Source organism: Ptychodera flava, chromosome 10, assembly GCF_041260155.1.
Source record: "Ptychodera flava strain L36383 chromosome 10, AS_Pfla_20210202, whole genome shotgun sequence".
NCBI classification, from domain to species: domain Eukaryota; kingdom Metazoa; phylum Hemichordata; class Enteropneusta; family Ptychoderidae; genus Ptychodera; species Ptychodera flava.
In genome coordinates, this window is record NC_091937.1 from 19,334,330 (window position 1) to 19,358,998 (window position 24,669).

General features: G+C 38.0%; 1 protein-coding gene across 1 annotated transcript; it reads right to left on the reverse strand.

Annotated features, from left to right (window-relative positions):
• Positions 1-8,645: 8,645 nt before the first annotated feature.
• LOC139142176 (uncharacterized) lies at positions 8,646-14,122 on the reverse strand. Its single transcript, XM_070712030.1, has 6 exons — positions 13,941-14,122; positions 13,011-13,116; positions 12,402-12,655; positions 11,693-11,860; positions 11,064-11,204; positions 8,646-8,927 (listed from the first exon to the last, which is right to left on the reverse strand). The coding sequence occupies exons 1-6, from the start codon at positions 14,088-14,090 to the stop codon at positions 8,661-8,663; spliced, it is 1,086 nt and encodes a 361-aa protein (XP_070568131.1). The 5' UTR covers positions 14,091-14,122; the 3' UTR covers positions 8,646-8,660.
• Between the last annotated feature and the right edge of the window lie 10,547 nt (positions 14,123-24,669).

Genomic DNA, 24,669 nt, shown 5'->3' on the forward strand with positions numbered 1-24,669 from the left:
AGAATAGTCTCCTTTTTTCAACTGCAAAAATTAAAATGTCTGAAAACATAGCATTAAACTTCATTTTGTGGATGGCAATTCAGTAAATCTTTCAATTTCAAGTTTTTTCCATAAGTAGAATAGTTTACATTAAAATTATAGTTTTTGAAATACCTGTCTCAAGTCATGACTTTTTTATAACCTAAAATCAAGGTTGGAAGGCATCTTCTCTATGAAGCATTTTGCATCATTGAATTTATAAAACCTAATATAAAAATCTACAAATGGAGAAGAAAATTGCTCAATTATTGCGTTGGGCAGTATCTAGTATGCCGAGGTTAAAAAAAAATGATTCCAGTGTGGTTCATTCTTTAATTTTATAAAAATGTATGAATATGTTTCTCATTTTAGGATAATATGTGTAGTAAAATGAAATAATGCACATCAACAATCATTTTTTAAATTTAGCCATAGGTTTTTATTTAAAACATGCACACTCCATAAAAATATTCCACATAATTTATTTTGATTGCATTCAAAATCAAAATAAAATGTAACCATCAACAGGTAGCCTTTAGTAAAATGTTTTCAGGCGAAAGCAACTGACTCAAGAGTCTAGCCATAGGAACACTGTCAACTGGTAGCCTTAAGTAAAATGTTTTCAGGCGAAAACAACTGACTCAAGAGTCTAGCCATTGGAACACTGTCAACTGGTAGCCTTTAGTAAAATGTTTTCAGGCGAAAGCAACTGACTCAAGAGTCTAGCCATAGGAACACTGTCAACTGGTAGCCTTTTTTAAAATGTTTTCAGGCGAAAGCAACTGACTCAAGCGTCTAGCCATTGGAACACTGTCAACTGGTAGCCTTTAGTAAAATGTTTTCAGGCGAAAGCAACTGACTCAAGCGTCTAGCCATTGGAACACTGTCAACTGGTAGCCTTTAGTAAAATGTTTTCAGGCGAAAGCAACTGACTCAAGAGTCTAGCCATTGGAACACTGTCAACTGGTAGCCTTAAGTAAAATGTTTTCAGGCGAAAGCAACTGACTCAAGAGTCTAGCCATTGGAACACTGTCAACTGGTAGCCTTAAGTAAAATGTTTTCAGGCGAAAGCAACTGACTCAAGAGTCTAGCCATTGGAACACTGTCAACTGGTAGCCTTTAGTTAAATGTTTTCAGGCGAAAGCAACTGACTCAAGAGTCTAGCCATTGGAACACTGTCAACTGGTAGCCTTAAGTAAAATGTTTTCAGGCGAAAGCAACTGACTCAAGAGTCTAGCCATTGGAACCTGTCAACTGGTAGCCTTAAGTAAAATGTTTTCAGGCGAAAGCAACTGACTCAAGCGTCTAGCCATTGGAACACTGTCAACTGGTAGCCTTTAGTAAAATGTTTTCAGGCGAAAGCAACTGACTCAAGAGTCTAGCCATTGGAACACTGTCAACTGGTAGCCTTAAGTAAAATGTTTTCAGGTGAAAGCAACTGACTCAAGCGTCTAGCCATTGGAACACTGTCAACTGGTAGCCTTTAGTAAAATGTTTTCAGGCGAAAGCAACTGACTCAAGCGTCTAGCCATTGGAACACTGTCAACTGGTAGCCTTTAGTTAAATGTTTTCAGGCGAAAGCAACTGACTCAAGAGTCTAGCCGTTGGAACACTGTCAACTGGTAGCTTTAGTAAAATGTTTTCAGGCGAAAGCAACTGACTCAAGCGTCTAGCCGTTGGAACACTGTCAACTGGTAGCCTTTAGTAAAATGTTTTCAGGCGAAAGCAACTGACTCAAGCGTCTAGCCATTGGAACACTCTCAACTGGTAGCCTTAGTAAAATGTTTTCAGGCGAAAGCAACTGACTCAAGAGTCTAGCCATTGGAACACTGTCAACTGGTAGCCTTAAGTAAAATGTTTTCAGGCGAAAGCAACTGACTCAAGAGTCTAGCCATTGGAACACTGTCAACTGGTAGCCTTAGTAAAATGTTTTCAGGCGAAAGCAACTGACTCAAGCGTCTAGCAATTTGAACAGTCAACTGGTAGCCTTTAGTAAAATGTTTTCAGGAGAAAGCGACAAACCGAAAGTCTAGAATTATTGAATTGTCAATTGCTACCCTTTAACCCTTTGAGCACCAAAGTAAATTTCTGTCGCTTTATAAAATATATCCTAGTCAATATGTTTTAAGATTTAGGCAAAAATTTTGATAAAAACTGTAGCTAGTAAATAAGACTGACCACAGGGGCTCTGTAAGCCATGATCATGGTACAGTGTTAATTACTGTAATGTATGCAGTATGCAGTGCGCCCTCTATTGTGAACCGTTGTTGGATTTTGCCTTGACCTTCACACTGTTGCACACTAAACGTCTTATGAGGTCATCGTGTGGCATGCCAGAGGTTACCGTGGAGTGCACTTTATATACTGAATACATAGTTAACACTTTACCGTCAATCCTGACTTACAGAGCTAGGTAACAGGCTGAGAGAAGAAGTGAACAAGGGAAAGGCTGGTACACAACGAAATAGGTTTATATTCTTTATTATCTGTTCATTGGCCATTGACAAGCCCCTGTGGACTGAAATAGCAGATGACAGTCTCTTATGACACTGGGTAGTTTGGTTGGGTAGGTATGACTTATGGTCATTTCTCATAATTCAGAACAGTATTGAAACTAATCTTTCATTTGTCTCAGTCTTTCATTTGTCTCATTTCAAATTTATTACACATCACTTTCCTTAAATTAAAAATACCGTCAAGGACAGTGTGCTCACATTCGGTTTGAATTGGTAAATTCAAGAAATATTTAAACCAGAAAAACAAGAATGACAAAAGCAAATAAGGTCAGCAACTTAGGTACTGGAGGTCATCTTTAGGAACATGCATATCAACTTCTATAGCAATGGACAAGCAGATCCTACATACATAAAGCAAATGTCAAAAATAGCGTCAATGATGACACTGTGCTCCTCAGTGCATTTAGCGGTAGGGATGCAAGGAGAGAGGTTTGGGGAATGTTGCTGAGAAAGATGCAAAGAAAGGGTTGAAATGTGAAACTGTAATAAAACCTATTGTTTTTTTAGCAGTGAGCGTCCAGCTTGGTAAACACGCCATCTTGTAGATGAAGGCAAAAAACATAATTTTCACATGTCCACAAAACTTGGAATTTGCATAGATGTACATAGATCATCCAAATTGATTTATCTGCAAGATTTTGTATGTTCCTTGCTACAAATTCTGACCCAATTGAATTATAACAGGAAAACATGCACGCATGATCGGACAGTGTGGACTGTGTATTGGATGCACTACATCTGCCGTGATGATGGATTGCCAGACGACCACACTGCATCAAAGAACTGTAGTTTAAAACGAAAATATAGTTCTAAACAAGTCATTGACAATGACATAGTAATAGGAGTATTAGTCTTGATGGGGCAGGGAATGTGGTCATTAAGAAGTATCACTGGAGTGTATATGTTGAGATCTATGGGCACATAGGTCTATGTCGTTGTTCCCAATTTGAAACACATGAGGCATGTCTAAGTTATGGTTCTAAATTGGGAAAAAAGATCAGACCTGTCGCTGTATTGGCCAGCCAAGAAATACATATGCGCATAATAAATGAGGTACAAGATGTGACATCTTAAGGTCTAATATCCTATCAAAATTGAAGTGTATAGAACTTGTGGTTACTGAGATATGCATATATATGTATAATCAAGGTCAAAGGTCATTGAGGCCACGTGACATTTTGAAAAAAAAAATGTATGCTAATAAATCCCTATATGCCAAAAATCAGACCTCTACCTCTATTCGCTTGCCCAGAATTAGATATGTGCATAATAAATGAGGTAAAGCGTGTGTTGTCATAAGGTCTCCCATCCTACTAAATATAAAGGACATAGCACTTGTGGGACTTATTTATTGACATAAACGTATATTTTAGGTAAAAAATCAAGTTCACATGACATTTTGTCAAAAAATTTCTATCCTATAGTTATCCCTATATACGAAAAATCAGACATCCAGCTCTATTGGCTTGCTCAGAATTAGATATGCACATAATTAATGAGGTACAGTATGTGGCGTCATAAGGTCTCCCATCATACCAGATATGAAGGGTGTGGCACTTGTGGTTACTGAGTTATGGACAAATATGTATATTGAGGTCAAAGGTCATTGAGGTCACGTGACATTTTGTCAAAGAAATTGTATTGCTAAGTTATCCCTATATACCAAAAATCAGACCTCTAGCTCTATTGGCTCGCTCAAAATTAGATATGTGCATAATTAATGAGGTATGATATGTGGCGTCATCCCATCATACCATATATGAAGGGTGTAGCACTTGTGGTTACTGAGTTATGGACAAATACGTATATTGAGGTCAAAGGTCACCAAGGTCACGTGACATTTTGTCAAAATGTCTGAGATATCTGTGTGAAAGGATGGACGAACGGATGGACGAACGGACACAATAACCCGGACACCATGACCCAATCTATAAGCCCCCTGGACTTCATCCATGGGGACTAAAAACTGTGTCAATGCATCCTTTTTGCACTAGAATACGATGAGAAACTAAATTTTTATTTTTCTTGGCCTTATACATGGGCGTCTACGGAGAACTGACTTATACATGGGAGTCTATGGAGAACTGCCTTTACATGGGAGTCTATGGAGGACTGCCTTATACATCGGAGTCTATGGAGAACTGCCTTATACATGGGAGTCTATGGAGGTGTAAACTAAAAAGTCCTCCAAGTCTAACACGGCCAAATTTGATCGCATTGTGAAACAAATCGACATGAATCTGTATGGGGTAGGGTACTATCCTTGTGCAAAGTTTGAAAGAAATTGACCAGGGCATGTCTGCGTGAACGGACGGACGGACGTACGCACGCACGCACGGACAGACGGACATGACCCAATCTATAAGTCCCCCCAGACTTCGTCCGTGGGGACTGACAAACTTTCTTCGTGTCATTGATGGCCTTGGATATTGAATGGGCACATTTATTAAAGACGTCACTTTAGCTTGTCATGACAGTGAAATGATTTTTTGCAGAAACTTGATCGGTCCAGCCAAGTACACATGCTTACTCATAACAGCTGGACTGCGATGATCACAACATTGTTTTGTGATATTCCGATACAAAATTAAAATAATTTTATTAATATGTCGCATTGACTATAAAGTTGCAAATGTTTCCTTGGGTGTTGAAACATGTTAGCATAGTGTATATAAAGTGTTACAAATCAACACACCAAACAGCAATGTTCATGTAAGAACAACCTGCTTGATTTCCATGGACTTTCTGGTCCGCCCATCACACTGTTATGTCTGTTTCCCCTCTAGCTTCCGAAAATTCTTGGTAAATTTACAAATTCAGTCTCAAAAGTTTTGAGTAAATTTCAAATTGATTGTATTAATTAAATTGTCAGTTATTAACAAATTCCTTTCGATGCCAATACAGCTCATCTCAGAACCGGACATACTTATATACACACAAGATTTGGCAACACCCTGACACTTAAATAATCTTCAACAGCACTGATTTACATTTACAAATTATTCTATGTGAAGTAATTCTCCAATTGCAGATACTATGACAAGCATAACATTACACGATGGTTCAGAATGTTCATTTACAAAGTTCACTCAAAATGTACTTTTAAAACGATAGTATTTTGACAGCTGTTACCGCGGCTACTTACTATAAAAAGTCTGTTGAAAAAGAGTACTAAATATCGTTGTTTTTCAGGTCAACAAGTGATTGAATCAAAAACATGTGTCATGAAACAGTAAAACAACAACTGATAAATAAGTAACTTTTCTCAAGAGTAACTTGAAACGCCTCGCCTGAAAGAAAATTTCATCCCGTTTCACAGAAACTGACTGCGTAGTGCGTATTCGAGCGCCACAGCAATGAACGAACGGTCGGGGAATCCCCACGAAAATCGCTCACACTACGTACTCGTCCAAAACATTGATTGTTCACTTTTTAGCTGCATGATTCACTTGCCAAAAATATTTTTATTTTGTAGATAAATAATTGAATATCTCAGGGTTTTTTTTTCGTTTGTTAATGAAAAGTCATTTTAATGTTTTTAGATGCTTTAAAAATTTCAAAACCCGCTAAAAAGCGACTATTTGGCCAAAATTCAAACGAAAAACACGAAAACCAAGCTCGAATCATGGGCTATTTCTGTATGAATACTCTCAGTCTCTACTCTCGCCGATGCACGATTTTTGCACCGAAATTTTTCACTCATTTTCGTTGGTATGACTTTGAAACTCCAGGAAGCGATTGAGAAGAAAGGGTTACCTTGAATTATTGAGTTTTTTGCTGATAATTTGCCAAATTAAATGAGAAAAAACACTACGAAAATTTCCACACGCTTAGCTACACACTGAGTGTTTCAGAGGCCTTTCGTGTGGTACAACATGTGATCATGGAGGTAGCAGGAGACTGAGGTTTCTTGCACGGTCGCGCCGATGAAATGGGAAGCTGAAATTTTCGCTCGTAATTTTGCAAACGAAATCGTAAATCCACTCAAAACTTCGTATTTTTTTACATAGTTGAAACCCATGAGGAACGTAATTCATTCTCCCCTGCACAGTAAAAAGGAGATCGAAACGACATGCATGTCAGACAAAGACCAAACGCACGCAAGATGTCCATCCACATCAACCAATCTCGTAATTTACACTGACTGAACAAAAACAATTTGATCGAGCATGGACGTTCTAACCTAAATGCATCATTGTCTATCGCATTTTCATGTAAGCCAATACACTCACACGTACGCTCTAAGTTCAATTATAATGTCAATCCAACACGATACTATTTTCGCTGATAATGAGTGTGCAGCGTGAATGGTATGCTGTAGTCGTTAGATAACACTGATCACGTGGTGTGACAAAATAGTTTTACGGAAGTTGTTGACGGAAATGACGTTAACTTTGCCTCTCCCAACCCTATAAGCTTCCTCAGTTACGTAACTTCGTCGCTAACAAAAAAATTAGCCAGAGAAGCTTGACAAACAGAAAAGGTGGGAGATTGGGGAAAAAATAAAGAGTGGGAAAAAATGTACAAGGGATCTGGTAAAAAGTAATGCTACCTCATCAATCTTCTAGCCCTTACCCCCTCCTGAATATCAATGTTCACCCCCTTATATAAGACCAGCTGGCGGGAAATGTATTTACAACCTTGGGGATGCTTTAATTAATGCTATGAGTGCTATCATTTGAATATAAACAACACTTAAATCAGTTACAGATAGGGAAATGCCTTCCACTGTGGGGGGGATTACGACATCTGGAATTATCCTGGATCCAAATTTCTCATCAGTTCTTGTGTGTCTTACATGCAAAAGTTGTAAAAATTGGTTCGGAATTAAAAAAATTTACCTCAACGTTGTTTTCTGGATCAAATTTTACTACAAATTGATATTAAATATGACAAAATTATGTTCACAGCCTTCAAAACTCTCTCACAACATATCCTGGGTTGCAAACATCCAATCAAAATTTGAGAGCAATCAGGCTAGCGGTTTCAGAGAAGAATAAGTTTTACTTAAAATGAGAAAAATAACCAAAAAATTCAGCAAAAATACGAAATTCAAGATATCTTCACAATATTCATAAAACTGATTTTGATCAATCTGAGGAACCTGTATACTAAATATCAAAGCTATCAGATTAGTACTTTTTGAATAAAAAAATTTTTGACCAAAAATTCGGAAAATTGCCCCAAAATTACAAATATGAAAATTTCAATTAAATTTGTATAAAATTGACTGAGGTTATCCTGAGGAACATGTATACCAACTTTCAAAGCAATCAGATGAGTGTTTTCAGAGAAAAACATTTTTTGACTAAAAGCTGAAAAAAATACCCCAAAAATAGAAACATGCAAATTTCATCCCAAATATTAAAGACCTAATTAAAAATACCTGAAGGAACCTGCACACCAAGTTTCAACCCAATCTACCAACGGTTACAGAGTTTTAGCAATTTGCAGTGTTTTTTCTTTTTTCTCGTCATTTGCATAATTTTGACACTGACACGTTCATTTGAACAAATTCACATCTCCATCCCTAGGTGCACCTGTACACCAAATACTAAGACAGTAGGTGCTGCGGTTTTGGTGTTTTTGATGTGGACAGACATACATACATACTTACATACAGACATGCAAATCGGACGCAAATGAACTGATTCAGCTTATACGATAACCTCACATTGGTATACCAGATGTGAGCTAATAATATGTTTTACAGTTGAGCTGTTGTAATGAGACACTGTGTACTAAAATGTATCAATGCCATAAGGCTATGTCATGCAGGTGTTGGCTAGAAAATATCCTACAAATGTTTTGAGCAAAACATACCTGCAGGTGCTTTGGTTAAAGCTTGATGATCTGAGTTCGGTTCAATATAATCCAAGACTGTGAGTGGTATTTTCATGATATGATGACACAATTAAAATTCAGGGATGTACACCAGTGAAAAGAATGTCAGTGACAATATGTACACTATCATTACACTATCATGTACACTATCTATTTGCTTTCCTAAATAACATTAACATGTTTCACAGTCCCTTGTTTTCATTAGTTCTTCATATTTTGCCCTCAGTATTTCCTTTGTTTGTTTTTTTCAACATCTTCCTGGTGGTCAGTTTGAATCCCACATTATGGCAGACTCCATTTCCTGCATATCCTCCCAGGGCACTCTCCTTCTTCCTGCCTTGGTATACCATGGTTTCCAGGCAGTATCCAGGATCCTTGATACCAGTGAACCTTAAATGATGTAGCTGTCCTGGACTTCACTTGGCCTAGCTGTGGGATTTCATTGTATTCGGGACAATACAATGCCACAAAATCATCAACTTGTATTGATGAGAAATCATCAACTCTGTCAATGTTTCTGTACTGCCTTCCTTGTTTTCCAATAGTTATCTGAGAAAATACAAATTAATTGATTTAAAAAGTGTGAATACTGTTTTCATTTATTTTTTGAGATTACAGGTTTCCAGGCAGTGCATCATCTGAGAAAAACTAGTATGCTTCCAGTTAAAATGGCCAAAGGGGTATTTAAAAAGGATTGTAGCTTTTGTTCACATGTGTTGCTATGGAACTCGAAGAGGTCACTTCACATACATACATCCTGAAAAATAGCTTTAACTTAAGTGATACAGTACAATATAAAAAAACTTGGTCAGACTGACTGTGAATAACATTGACATTAAATTTATGTGGTTTATTCTCCACACACAGAACAAATTAAGACACTTTTACACTGACTTTAGCAACCTGCCCAATCAAAAGGCATGCTGGCATTGACTTAATATGCATAAATTTGATGTCAATCATTCTACCACATGAATGTTTGTGTAATTGTTTATTTGGTCTGCGTGTTTGGCAAGTTAGCTAAACTTAAAAAGCTCCATAGGCTGTATCTTTTGGCTATTTTTTCAGAATTTTTGTTTTGTGGTTTCCCTACACTTTCTGCATTGAATCCCTAAACTGTAATTTAATGCCAAGTATTTAGCATATCAACACAACCTATATGAGTATAATCTACATTGTTATTGTTGAAAATTGTATTCAAGTCCGGACTAGAATTCATTTGTAAACAATAAACAATGATCACTACACACATACAAGCTGTGTTGACAAAAAGAATACTCGAAATGTCAGCATGACAAACGGATTAGGGTCAGACACGGTAGTTGATATACAGAAGCAGAATACTGAAAAACTTGCCACAAGTTACAGCTTATGTCCCTTTAAGGTTAGTCTGGCAGAGACCCTGCGATTCACGTTCTCCCTTGTTGGAACACGCGCCCTTCAGAGACCGCGACGCGAATCCCAGGGTCTGGACGTTCTTGCAAGCGACCGGTCGGATTTCTGCCTGATCCGGGTACTTTATAGAACTCCACACGTCCGTTAATCAAATAAAAAATGACAAGTACCATGGCCAAATAAACTTAAAAATGAAAAATAAAAACATACCACGTATATAGGTCTACCGGCTACTAGTACATATTCTCTCCACCCAGTTAGATAGGTGTTTCTTTTGAAGTCACTACCTTATGAATATTCATACCCTTGCAAAACGGACAGTCGCTGTGTCTGGCAGCGCGTGCTCACAGCTGCACAGCGTAGTCTTCGAATGCAGGCCCGTCGTGGGCACGCACAAAACAAGGCACAGCGACTGTGGAGAGTCTACTTTAAGGTTTGATGGCAAAGAAACATGTAATGCAACTGTTTGTTCTACAGCCAATGAGAAAGAAACAAAATAAATTTGTTCTGTATTTGGAGAATAAACCACAGAAATTTATCTCAACTATATTCTGCCTCAGAATTAAGTATTGAGTTTAACAGCAAGTCAAGTGAAGAACGCCATTACTCTTTCATCTAACTGCAGTTCTGCAAAGGCTATATATAATGCGTGAAATTCAAAATTTGGCTCCAGAAAATATACTGCAATGAAATATGTGGAATTCTGTAGATCTCAGAGTCACCACTCCCACTCAAACATACCCCATCAATCTATATGAATGAGTCCTACCAATTTGCTGAGATTATTATTCCTGTTAAACTTGCAACACCCAGAGAGAAAGTTTGACATAGAAGCATGCTTCAATTGCAAGGACGCTTGTTGCCTGCAAGTCATCATAGCTCCTGCCATTTTCCAGAGTCCCAAAGAGTACACAATATGTAATATTATGTAAGAATAACCATAATGAACAACTGTGATATAACAGCAAAGTTTTTGCAACAAACATAACTTGCAGGATTAATGATTTTAATGTGAACATAATGCACCAGGATTTGATAAGTACTAGGTGGATGCAATGCTTGGGATTGACTATTGAGGCTTCAAATGCTGACAACTCTTGTCCAATTTAAAGGGTCTATGACATTCCTTACAAAGTTTATATTGTTCCCTGTCAGAAACTCAGCCAAGGGACCTAAATACCCAAAAGAATGATTTTACTTGTTGAATGGGGCATGTCATAGACTCTTAAGAATACTTGGCGTACTCCCATTTATTTCTAATATTAGTACAAAATATTAAATTAAACGTACATGCGTATCATCCTGAATGTGACGTTTGATGACAGCTTCAACTTCCTCTGACACTTGGGGTACAGTATCTCTAGCTTGGCTTCTTTGTTTGCAGAAATCTGCCAACTCCTTTAAGGGCCAGTTTTGTCTTTCCTCTGGAACCTAATCGAATGAAATCGACATAAATTGTTTAGGCCAGTAGTAGTGCCATTCAAGTAGAAACAGTATTATTACCGGTAATAACAAATGACCAGCAGCCAATATAGCTTCACTGTCACAATGACAAACCTACATACCAAAGTTCAAAGCAACGGGACAAGTGGGCGATAATTGAAAACAACTTGTTGACCAAAAAATGAAAACATTTGCCAAACCAAATGCAAATCTTAACATAAATCACTGACAGCAGATGGCAGAGCTAAAAATACTCCAACAAAGTGAAATACACATGAGTAATTAGGGGCTGAAAATGTGTAAAAACTTTCTTGTAAGGACAATGAGCCTCCATTACTGCTCTTCTCTGCATGACAATTTACAGTGCAATTGTGAGACATCAAGAGATAACTATTTCATGATAACCTATTTAATGGATAACAAAGCCCAGATACAAAAGACAAGATCTGCTGTGCAATATTCTTAAATCCACTTACTTTTTCATAGTCTTTCACATTTTCGAAGAACTTTCTCCATTCCTGAATAGCAGAGTCTGGCAACCTATGTTTGTATCGTTCTGGGATGTCTTTCTTTATGGCATCTACATCCATCTTCTCCAGACAAGGCTGTACCCAATCAGGTATATCTTCCAAGCTAGGAACAGTCTTGAAAAAGAGCGCATACAATATAGATATTTATCAGTAAATACATCAGATGCAACCCTTGTTTGACGTTCAATGAAATCGTCACTGATTTATCATGTATTATTTATTTTATCATACCGGTATATTGATGGTGCAAATAAAGCGATCTGATGGTTGAGACGTGTAAAGAACCATGGTATATTGGCGATATACCATGGCTAGCATACGCGCGAGATCTCAGCTTGAGCAAAAATCTGTTTTTGATGTTTCACGCCAGAATTAAATATACTGTTATGATATAATAGCAATAAATCACACCCAGAGACGGTACACCACTCAATTTTGACCACTTCGATTCATATATGCACGAGCGATAGCGAGTGCATATATGTTATGAACTGGTCAAAATCTTGAGGTATACTGTCGCTGGGTGTGCTTTATTGCTTAAATATAGAGTGTTTTAAGAGATTCCAACTGAGTCTCCCAATGTATAATTACTGAGAAAGATGGACTAAAGTGGAGATAGTGAAGTGATCACAGTGCTCAAAATTACTGACATTACCTTCAGACAGATTAGACCTTTGCTTTCTTCAAAGTTGTCATCAGTTTCTGGCTTCCATGGCAAATTGCTCCACTTCCTGTAGTGCATACGCACCTTGCCATCAACAGTTTTGAAGCGGAAGCTGTGCGGCTTGGAATGGCCTCCAAATGTTCCTGACATGTGTGGTTCAAGCCATTCTTTAATGTTGAACAGTGATCCAACTAATGTTGCATTGATGTTTGGAGAATAGCTGTCAACCACCGTGGACATTAAATCTGAAAACATTTCAGTCCATTTAAATCAATCATCAATCACACAGCCACATGAAAAAATCAATTACATCAATCTGCATTATGACTTTACATTTTCCAACACCAATGAATCACAGTATTCTACTTATGGTAAAATATTCCGAACAAAAATCGAAAATCAGTACAGCATGCATATTGTAGCATGACATAACGCTAGTTGATGAATTCTTGTTTTTTTCACTTTTGTCTTTCTTTCATAAATGGTACACCATACACATATATTGAAATTGTTATTAGTCCCCGCTTTTTCAGGGTAAAATTAATCTTTACGCAAAAAGTCTTTGTGGTAAAGGTGGGGCATTGGCATTAAAATCATTACCTGAAATGGTGTAGACATCACTTCGGAACAGTTTCTCGGCAATTTTGCTGAACATTTGGTCTACATCTTCATGTGTATGACCTACTGGGAGAAAATTGAAGAACACCTGTGGAGAAAACATTAAGATGAATTTTAAGTGGTTATATTTTGAATAATCAAAAGGCAATCGTAGGCAATCTTACTGCAATCCTACACAGTCTCATTTCTTAGAAGCTGTGCCTGAATGTTCAATAGCTTATTGTTTATCTCAAGAAATTTACATAAACATGGTATGTTTTATGTTCGTATATCAAATACCTGCCACTGCTGTTGACTTGATGACACAGAATTCTGTTTACTTTATCTTATTTGTTACTGACTGTATAATGCAACTCTGCAAAATTGTCCAATCTCATGACACCTTCCAAATGTCTCAGATATTCATTACTATCTATAAATTGAATAATATAGGCCTCTACAACTTTTGCTTGTGGCAGCATAGGCAAGTTATTGAACAGATTTTTGTTCATAGTAAATTTCCTGCCATTTTAAACATCTTCCCATGTTATGTGAAAAAAACAGAGAAGAGTGTGCCAAAGTGGAGTACATCCCTTTCCTGTCCTTTGAGTGGGTTGCACCATGTTGTACTTAAAAAGACTCAAATGTGTGCATGCACCATTTACACTGGTATCATACAGTTGTATGGAGGCTGCCATATTTGTATGCAGTACCCGTTTATCATTTGTCTTACTGAAACCTCCCAATAAGTGGATATCTCAGTAAGAACATTTCTATTCATATAATTTAATCTAAATATAAAAGCATGACAAGAGTTTCAATAGTTGCAGCTCATGTGTCTTTAATAATTGCCTGTGAGCTCTACAGTAATGATTTTGCCTGTGACTTTTTGTGTACTGGTATTTGACATTCCAAAGAAAGTTAAACACCTACCTCTTCAAAAATTGCATACTCCACCAACAGTGATCCCAGACAGAGTACAAACTTGTTTTTATTTTCCCGATAACAGTTATCGAACTGGGCGTGGAGGCATTTCCCTAACAACTCTTTCTTTTGAAGGAGCACATTCAACAGCACATTCATGGTGAGGTTACTGTCATGGGGAACTGTCGTAGATCAAGTAGGACATACGGTATTTTCCTTGAGCAGTGTTAGTGTGGTGTAGTGATCCTGTAATGTAAACAGTTGACGTATAGTTTCAATGATAGCACTGCTTAATACCAACAAAAAGGGGTTACATTGCATAGGGGACATTTTTTTATTTTTGTGTTTCTCATCTCCTGACCGACCCTATATTTCAGCTCTAACATGAAAATAAAAAAACACATTTAGTTTGTGACGCTCATTGCCTCTGAGGCGATCATCCTTGTAGCAGTGTTAAAACAGCAAAATTGTGAAACTTTGAACAAAATACAGGGACTGTGTGCTAATTAAATCTTCATCATGGCATCCCCTGCTGTCGTGTCGGAACAGTGTGTATCACTCTAACCAAAATACTTTGACTGTTTAACTACAGATTGAAATCTCGCATGATGATAAATGCTCATCTGCTTATAAAGTTGCAGTCTGCACAATCATCTGAATTGCACCAAAAGGAAGGAACTAAACAGTCTGTAACAAGGAACCTAAGCAAGAGAAACTAAGAAACTGTAGAGACTGATAGGGCAGACAGGACAGAAAACTGGCCTGAAACAAATACAGATTTTTTTTTAAAACTTCTTTCTTTTATTTCACCCGACCGCCCTGCCTGACCATTCCTTTGGACATGAGAAACAAAAAACTAAAAGGGTCACCCATATTTGGTTGATACAGCATTACATGGATATTCACACTCCATGAAAACTTGTCTAAATTTTCTTCTGTTTGGGCTTCACATTCTTTTTTTTGGAGATTTACACACTGTTAGCTTTACAAACTTCTGATTGTGTTGCTACGATCTTCTTGTTAGTGTTACTTGACACGATCAATGTGGTCATAATTTATTATATGCAATTTGGTGCAGTAGGTGTGAGTTCAAGACCAAGCATGTACATGAAAAAACTTGCATGAAAGTACAATTGGGGCATACCTGTGATATGAGTCATTAACTGCAGTAATGTGTTTGAATCCTTGTCCTTGACAGCAAACCGGGGAATGTTGGTCTTACTCTGATCCATTCCATCAATGATAATTGTTGTCAGTTCATCTGGTTCTAAACGAGCCCGCTCTCTTGCAGCATGGTAAACTGCCCTCTCTGTGCTGCAAAATGGAATTACATGTAGACATTCTATCAGTTACAGTTTTGCTATGAGAATCAGAAACAATTATAAGTAAGCATTTTACTGGGATTCTAACCCAGGTTAGGTCAGATTAACTGCATTGCAAATGCACCATAATTTTTTTAGAGTAACATCTGTAAGTACATGAAACAAGTCGTTGTTGATGACACAGTCCCCGCTAACGGCGCTTGTATATTTTGTTATAATCTTTGGTGTCTAGCTATAGGTAGCTGTGGAATGACATTGATCCAACTTGCATTAGGTCTTAGACTTGCAAAATAAAGTAATCTGAGCAGTGTTCAATAAATGACCTATCTCTAATGACCGCTGAAGGAAGTTTTGATGACATCACACATAACAATGCACTCGGTGCCTCTAGTGTCATGGTGGCATGTACATGCATGGTTTGGTGGAATTTTTGGCAGGGGTTGGGATTGGGTATGTTGTTATGATCAGCTATTTTGGATTGTATAATTAAACAAGTTAATGTGCATGTGTACACCATACTACTTTATCTTTCTACCAAGTTTGAACAAGATCAGTTCATGGATCTTAGAGTTATGGTTCAAAGTCTGCAGGGAATAACAAATTTTAGTTGATTATGTCAAGAAAACATTACTTCCACCTGGTCAGGTAGATACAGTGTACTAAACTTACCATACAGCATTATCATGTACTTCTATGGCTTTCTTCACTCTTTCCCGTTCTTCAGGTCTCTTTGCTTTAATTAATTCTTCTTTCAGGTTGACACATGTTGTGCAGATAGCAAAGTCTCTATCAGCCTATGAATTAAACCAAAATAAAATAATTTTTCAGAACTTTGATGTAAATAAGTATGTGTACTGTGCAGGGTCTTCCTCTCATTAAAGAGTACCAGTGTACTTCCTATAAAAATTTGGTAATACCTACTGATATAAACAATAGATATTTTCTCCATGAAGGCTATACAATGAATAAAAAATTGCACATGTTGTCAAAATTTTAACACATCTCATTCAAGTCATCCAAAGGGACTTACAGAATTAGATTACCCTATTTGACATCAACACAAAACACCAAAAAGTTATCTAACCAGAGCTTTAAAGCCCACCTCAGTGGGGCCTGGGATCCAGCTTATAGTCAACCCTGCCTAAATCAACATGCCAATAAATTGAGTGTTTATGAAAGCGATTAGTAACAGACTAGAATAATGGCAGTAAACAATTTCTTACGTACGCTGAAAAATAGCCCATGGCCAGTTTTTCTCTAAAATATCTTTATTTCGAAAAAATGGGCATGATGATGCATATAGCTATGTGGACACTTTGTTTATGAAAAAATATATGCTCATTTCAAGCTGTTTTGGCAAAGTTGAAGATAATTTAGGGTGATTTTCACAGAGCACCAACTAGAGCTGTTGCCACTGGTCACTCTTATCGTTTATGAATTGCCAATGAGCTTGATGGCCTTTATTCCCCACCGCGGGATTTAAGGTAATATGCACCTCGAAAGTAAAAGACTTAAACTTTTGCTCTAACTTTCCTCAAGGAATCTTTCAATCATTCTCTTTCAAAATTAAGAATAAAAATAGGGGGTCACCGTGCAAATTTTGGTACTAGAGAAACAAATAACGGTTAAACCCAAGATTTACTGATATTAGAAATTCAAAATGGCCGCCATCCCTGTGTTAACTCTATGGCGAAAAATAAAAATTTTCGAATTTCAAAAAACTAAGCCAGTGAAAAGTTTTCTTTCACCAAGAGCTTTAAAATGAACCCACACATGTGGTATATCAGAAGACAACTGTAAAAGTTTGAGAGTCCGAATGTCTGTCCCCGAGGTGCGTTCTACCTTAATGAAAAATTTCACTATTTTTTGCATTTTTCAACCATATGCAATATTTTTGATGCTGAAATAAAATGTTGGGATTGAACACTGTTTTTCAAAGAAATAGCTGCAGCCATTTTCACATTATTGTCCTGCGTGCACATAGCTTATATTCAGGCGAAGATTAATTGTGATAAGAAACTTAGGAAATGCATGATCTTTACCTTAGCAATCTTAAATTCTGGTAGATGATGGCTCCAAATTCTCTTAAAATGACTAAAGGATATCACCATGTCTTTACCAAGTCCTCGTGCTGTAAGTTCTGTTTCCATTCTCTTATATAAAGTCTCTTTGGTCCATATTGGAGGTAGATGCACTTCAGTCTTATGCGGCATGTAGTCACCAATTCTTTCAAACAGATACTTCATCCATGCTAGACATACACTTGTCTTTTCTGTCATGCCACGGCGACCACAGTTACCATGTTGGATCTCTGTCACATTTTCTCTATATAATTCAATCACTGTCTTGAATCTCTTTGGGGAAATATTAAGGACATTGCACCAAGCATTTGCACAAATCTGTGTACCCCCCAAAACAAAATTTGAAGTGACTGTTGTCTTATTGTGTAATGACCTAATGATAGAAAATTCTTTAATTTTCATCAAAATGTACTTCTTCTGGCGATCTTCATTACCAATCGACTTAAATTCAGTCTCAGCATCAAGAATTGTGTTCATTGAAAGTGATTTCATACATTCATCACCACAGCATGACAGCTGCAAAACATCAATGGGGCTGCGCACAGGCTGACTGAATCGTCTTTTGGATTTATTAGGTGTTGATGTCATCTCAGGTTTGTCTAATTTTGCAGGTGTAGTAATGTCTTCTACAGTACCTTCAAGATTCACAAAATATTCATCATCAACATCTAGAATGCTTGAACCTCCAGTGATCTCATCTGATTTGGATTCAAAACTTTCCCATGCATGGGACAGGTCATCATACACTGTGCCACAGCTTAGATTATTACCGGTACAGTAGTCTTCACTCATTAGACTTGAGCTGTATGGTAAATCCTCATCATAATCTACAATTAGAAAATGGACAATGCAATAATACATACTGGTGAAGTCAATATGTGTTAGGACACTCAGTAAATTTTAGTTATTATTGTATGCAATAGTTGCTTTACTTTCTTTCTGGTCGCCAAAATAGGTTTGCATATAACACCCATGTGAAAGTCACTTTGAAAAAGTGTGTAGAGACTTAGAAAATCAGCAATTCCTTACAATGTGGTGTACTAGCATGTAACTTTGGCTTCTAGGCGGTCACCAAAACTATCCCGAGTCATACAAGCAAAGGGCATAAGACTATGAGAGTAAGGTATATGTATCAAAATATGAGATAAAGATAAAAATTCCACACACCTGTACTATCCAGAAAAGTAGCAGCAATACTGATCATTGCTTTGTCCATTTTGTTTCTCAAACCCTCAGGGAGTGAATCTACAAAACAACAACAATAATAATGAAAATAACAAGAATAATAATAAATAGTGTCAATGATACTGAGCTCTCATTTAAAAGCCATAATTATTTAAGTTTTGCTTCCCCCCCCCCCCCCCCCCACCACGAAACTTAATTGTTGAATATTGATCAGCCGGACACTCTCGCCTACGTGTAGAGCAAGCAACTGTCAAATGACAATTTTGACAGCAACATGTTGATATCATTAGAAATGAAATGAAATGCGGACAAATATTTATTTTTGCATATTAATGAGAAAACAGTGACATAAACTGTGAACAGCCCTATTGGTTAGAACTACATATATGGAAGAAATTTTGCCCACTAGAAAATATCGAAACAAGTAGCTCTACTATCACTATCATAACAGGTCGACCATGGGAAAACTAGTATCGCCTTATGGATGAACGGCGAGGCTTCTTGTTGTTTGGAATTTTAAAAATCATCAGTCAGACTGTAACTGCAGATAACTGAAAATTTCATAAGCTGGACAAAACTTTGGAGAGGGTGAAAGATAGTTTCTTTCAACAAAATTTTTTAGTATTTCCAAAAACTTTTTTTCGGAAATCATGTCTTGGCCAGCAAAAACATTGACCACAGCCATAAATGCAGTATGCTTGCCGGTAACTGCAAATGCTTGCTTTTTACCCGATTTCGTTTTTTGCAAATTTTGACACCAGGCCTCTTGACCTGGGTCAAAGGTCATAAGGTCTAAAATGGGGTCCTAAAATAACGAGATTTTAGGTCTAAAATGGGCCGCACACCCCTCAAAGAGCAAGTGCCCCCGGGATTAGGCATACCCTGTTACGACTGTGTTCGGGCCGTATCGTCCAGAAATCGAAAATTATGCCACTAGCACTGTAACGTCACGTTCAAATCAACAAGGCGGCGCGTATATATAAGAATGTGCGACGATTGTAGCGTCCATCAGCGGAAAGAGGCCTTAACAAATAAGTGACTATAATTACAGTTTGAAGTTGGGTATTTTCAAGCATATCGCTCATTGATTTCTGAATACTTTCTGGAAGTTACACAAAACTTTTGAAATTGCCCCACACGATTTACCGCCCGGGCGATTGTGCAGCGTAGCACCCACTCCTAAAACACAGCCAGCAGCAAGGGATTAGTCCCACAGCCCCAAGTAAACAAACTCTGATACTAGCCCTGCGTGTGTGTTCTACCCTCCGTATAGATGTGTGTGTTTTCTGGCGTTATACGGCCGTTCGCCGCGAACACACAGACCTGTACACAGGGCCCGGCTACGTCGATATATACACGTATACACACTTACCTGAATCATAGACCCTGGAGCGACATTTGACTTGAATTGCGGTGATAGAGGGACCGAGCTTGATTACCGTTGAACTTGAAGACAGCCGAATTCTATCGACACATCAGCTGTTCAAGTGAACTCACGACTTTGCATTTCACGCGCGAAGCGTATACGAGAATGTTTGTTTGGATTATTACATTTTGAAGTAGGGTATGTTCGATCAAATCGCTCACGATTTGAGCGTCAGAAAAAGAATAAAAACTCGCAATACACGAAATTTGACGCTTCTACTGTCGAACAGGCGATTTTTAAAGCCAAATATCTAATTATCATCACTTGATGTATTCAAGCATCACAGCATTTACCTCTACGGTTTACTGTGTGGATCGAGACTGGTGCATCCAGGGTAGCGAGTGTTGTGTTCCTTAAAAAAACACCTCGTCCCAAAATTCACTTACTCATCCGTATTTGATTTGTACTTTACAAAATAAATTCAACTATACCAGAAAGATGCAGACTACAACGGCTTGTCATGACATGAAGCAGGCAGGTCACATAGCCCTACCGGCTTTGGCTCGTGTCCAGCGTGCGAAATTCAGGCTAACCCGATGACCCGAGACCAGCTATTTTTATGCCGGGCCAGTAACTCTTGAAAGATGTCCTGCTGCATGCTGTTCCTGAAGACGCGGGCCAGTAACTTTCACCATGGATGTAAAAAATCTATTTTTACATCCATGCTTTCACTATATGGAAAGGAGTTAACTCAAATGTTTTGCTAAGCTAAATACCTGACAAAATTATTCAAAGAAACGAAATTTATTCTTTGAAGAGATTTGCAAAACGTGAAAATCGCAAAAAGCTCAACAGACAGACACACCTCGTCGCGACATTGCACTTTTATATGATATCGGATGTAATTGTTTGTTCAGGTAAGCTTATGTGAGGTGGTGAAATCTCCAACATAGGATATTTACCCTCAGTTTTAGACAAGGCTAGTAGAGTCGGACCACGAAAATTGGGCTTGGCCAGACTGCGGGGCCAAATCATGCAAGGTACAAGTGAAACCCCCGATATTTTATCGAATATTTAGCCTACCCGCGATTTGACAAGTAGGATAGAATCGTCAAGTATCGAAGTTTAGGGTTGGATTGAGGAAGTCGGGCTTGTCAAGATCTGTTAGGTGGTAAAATCTCCGATATAGGGCCTACATTGGATATTTGCCCGCGATTTAAAAGTCTAGAGTTGACTAGTATCGATATTGGAGTCACTAGCTGTGGGTCCATAGCTCTGGTGTTTTCGGACAGGATTTCTGTCTTTTACGGGCTGGTTTTGGCCTTTACGTTTCCCGCCACCACACACGTGCAAGAGACCCAAGGCAAGTCACCGTAGCCTATAATAGACCCTATCGATGTTATAGTCACAGTCAATAAATATCAAGTAAATATCTGTGATTTCACGTATCGAGGCAATGAATTCTAGAATTGTCTAGTATCGTTTATTAGAGTCCCAAAATCGCCGATAGGTACCAGCCTGGAGTAAAATATAGGCGACGAGTCGTTCTTGTACACAGGCGCTCCCTAGCTGTAGTCTGCTAAGTAGATCAATTTTCAGCTCGATCTTTCAATCCCGTAATCGATATGCCCGCGGGCATAACGATTACGGGATTGATAAATCGAGCCGAAAATCGATCTATTTAGCAGACTATACCCAGCTAAGGAGCGCCTGTGTTCTTGTATGGTTCAGCACCGATATTCAGAACGGTGTATAGATTGTTATGTATGACAGAAATATTTTTGACGTCAAACTTCGATACTAGAAAGTATATGTGCGATATTTAAACATTGTGCAAAATCGCGCCGTGATTGTAACTTGACCTCTTGATTGCCATTTGCCTTAGTCACCTGTAAAGGATTAAGCTTATACATTTTTGTGATGCGTCTTTTCACGTGGGTTTTGACAGTTCAGTATTTTTCTCTTAACCTTTCCAGGCCTGACTTTCTGGTAACTTACCACAGCAACCCCTATACATAGGGCTTTTAGCCCTGAAAGGGTTAATCAGTTGCCCTAGATTTTATGTATTCCCTTCCTTGAATTTTATTACAGTTTTCTTCCCTCAAAGAGGAGAAGCCAGAATTGCTTTTGAAAGAGTCAACTGTTTTAATGACTCTATTTGTGTGTGATCCGGTGTTTGTGATGCCAAAACTTATACCCGTCCCTGATCGGAGTTCTGGACTCCAGTAAGGTGCGGGAATGTGTTTTATCGTTTTTAGAAAGTTTAGCTAGAAGTTTAGAAAGCTAAATTAGAATTGTCTAATTAGAACGCTATTTAGATTGGGCTAAATATCATATTTATCAGATATATCGCTGGAAAAAAATTGTACTTCTCAGAGCTGAGCTAAACTCCAGCTAAATTAGAAAGTTTAGAACGATATTTAGATCGTGCTAAATACCGTAATTATCGGATATATCGCTGGAAAAATTTTTGACTCAACAGAGCCGAGCTAAACTCCAGCTAAATTAGAAAGTTTAGAACGCTATTTAATTGTTCTAAATATCGCAATTATCCGATATATCACAGGAAAAATGTTTGGACTCAGCTCCTCAGAGCCGAGCTAAACTCCAGCTATTAAAATTAGAAAGTTTAGAACGCTCTCTTAGATAGGCTCTAAGGAGTCAAAAATTTTTTCAGCTATATATCTGATAATTACGATATTTTGCCCGATCTAAATAGCGTTCCAAACTTTCTAATTTAGCTGTAGTTTAGCTCGGCTCTGTTGAGTCAAAAACTTTTCCCCGCGATATATCCGATAATTAGGCCTACGGTATTTAGCTCGATCTAAATAGTGATCTAAACTTTCTAATTTGCTGGAGTTTAGGAGTCCAAATTTTTTTCCAGCGATACATCCGAAGATAGGAAAATGCATTTCCATTAGTTTGTTAAAAGTCACTGTGGTAAAAATGAGGGTCTTCGATTTATTCCTCCATTTTGACTGACAGGTGTAATAACCTTCTTTCCCACAATCTTGGCTCACAGAAACAAAAAAGTTTGTTGATAAGGGCAATTAACACATTTTAATCTGACGATTGTCAAATTATTAGATCACTTGGCACGGCGACACAAATATGCTCGACCACACTAAACCTGGAGTTCCCTGGGATCAAGTTTGTTCTAGTCTGTAAGCGCACAATGGAATGACATAACCTTTTGTTTTCCATTGAAATTGTAATCTACTAAGTTGATTTCCTCGCAAAACAATCTGACGCCAACCTAGGAGAAATGCATGAATTCAGTACTTGTTGATGTGACAAAGCAGTACATCGCTGGGTAAACTTTAACTTACTGGGTATTTTTATCTCGGTTCAACAAGTTCTTGGTATTGTAGACGCTGCCTGCCAAAGAGGTGGGAACTGATCAGCGAATATGTCAGCGAGCGTGGTACAGGGGACAATTCATAGAGAGTTCAAATCGGAAGCAAACCAACAACCGCTATTTTTACCGCATAACACATCAACTATCGAGCAGCGTAAAAGTTAATTTGGTTGCCCTCCTAGTATTTTATATAATTTTCTGGGTTCTACAACATGTCGTCTTCGTACTTTATCATTCTTTGAAACGCACGTTACCAATATATCACATCTAAGAACAAATCGGAACAGAGAATTACCTTAATTGTGTTCTGGGGCTATCTTCAGAAATTGGTCCCATTTTTAAATTTAAGTCAAGAATTTTTGTTTGTCCTCCTAGTATTTTTTATAATTTTCTTTAGTTCTACAATATGTCGTCTTCGAACCAATCCATCTTCAGTTTGAAACACTCGTTACCAATATTTCACATCACAGAACAAGTTGGAAAAGAGAATTAGCGGTGTAATTATTCGGATACTTTGCTGAAATAACTTTTTGCTCTAATTCAGGGCCGAGCTAAACTCCAGCTAAATTAGAAAGTTCAGAACACTTTCTAGATCGGGCTAAATATCGTAATTATCGGATCTACCACAGGAAAAAAATGGACTCCTCAGAGCCGAGCTAAACTCCAGCTAAATTAAAAAGTTAAGAACGATATTAAGATCGGGCTTGATATCGTAATTATCGGATATATCGCTGGAAAACATTTTGGACTCTTCAGTGCCGAGCTAAACTCCAGCTAAATTAGAAAGTTGAGAACGCTTTCTAGATCGGGCTAAATATCGTAATTTAGCTGTGTTTAGCTGAGTTTTATCGTGTTTAGCTTATTTAGCTTCCATTGACAATACACAGAGTTTAGAACAGGAACACGGCGAGAGACACAATTCCGCACCTAACTCGCTGAGCGGGTAAAAAATATGCTCTATGTTTGTATTTAGCTTGCAAGGATCGGACCAGTTGATTTTCTTTAGGGCCCAGTGATTTTCTAAAGTTGCTGGCCCGCTTGGCCAGTACACTCGGCAGTGTGCGAAATTAACGTCGGTCCGACGGTCCGAGACCGACAGATTTCTCATGGGGCCGAAAGTTTTTAGCAACATGTCGGTCCTTATGACCGACTGAGATTTGGAATAAATAATGAAAATTTCTCCGTCAAGACCTGTAACAGATGCAGATGATGACTGACTCTGAATCATGTGATTCAGACTTGAATGTCATGCACCTATCAATGTTTTCCACAGTGGGAGTGCGTGGCAACAGGGGATATTGATCTCACTTCGTGCCCTGGTAGTGGGGAATTCAATCTCTATGGTTCGCCAGAGACCGGGGGGGGGGGGGGTGACAGTGTCGCAACATAGTAATTTTTGTCTCGTGACTTTTTACATTTACGAAGA

Bases quoted from the DNA above. Each gene is read 5' to 3' on its own strand.
- LOC139142176 (XM_070712030.1), bottom strand. From the start codon at position 14,090: ATGAATGTGCTGTTGAATGTGCTCCTTCAAAAGAAAGAGTTGTTAGGG. The intron at 12,656-13,010 runs GTAATGATTTTA...AAATGTTTTCAG, and splicing joins TGATGTCTACACCATTTCAG to ATTTAATGTCCACGGTGGTT. The intron at 11,861-12,401 runs GTAATGTCAGTA...CTCTTTTTCAAG, and splicing joins AAGGTCTAATCTGTCTGAAG to ACTGTTCCTAGCTTGGAAGA.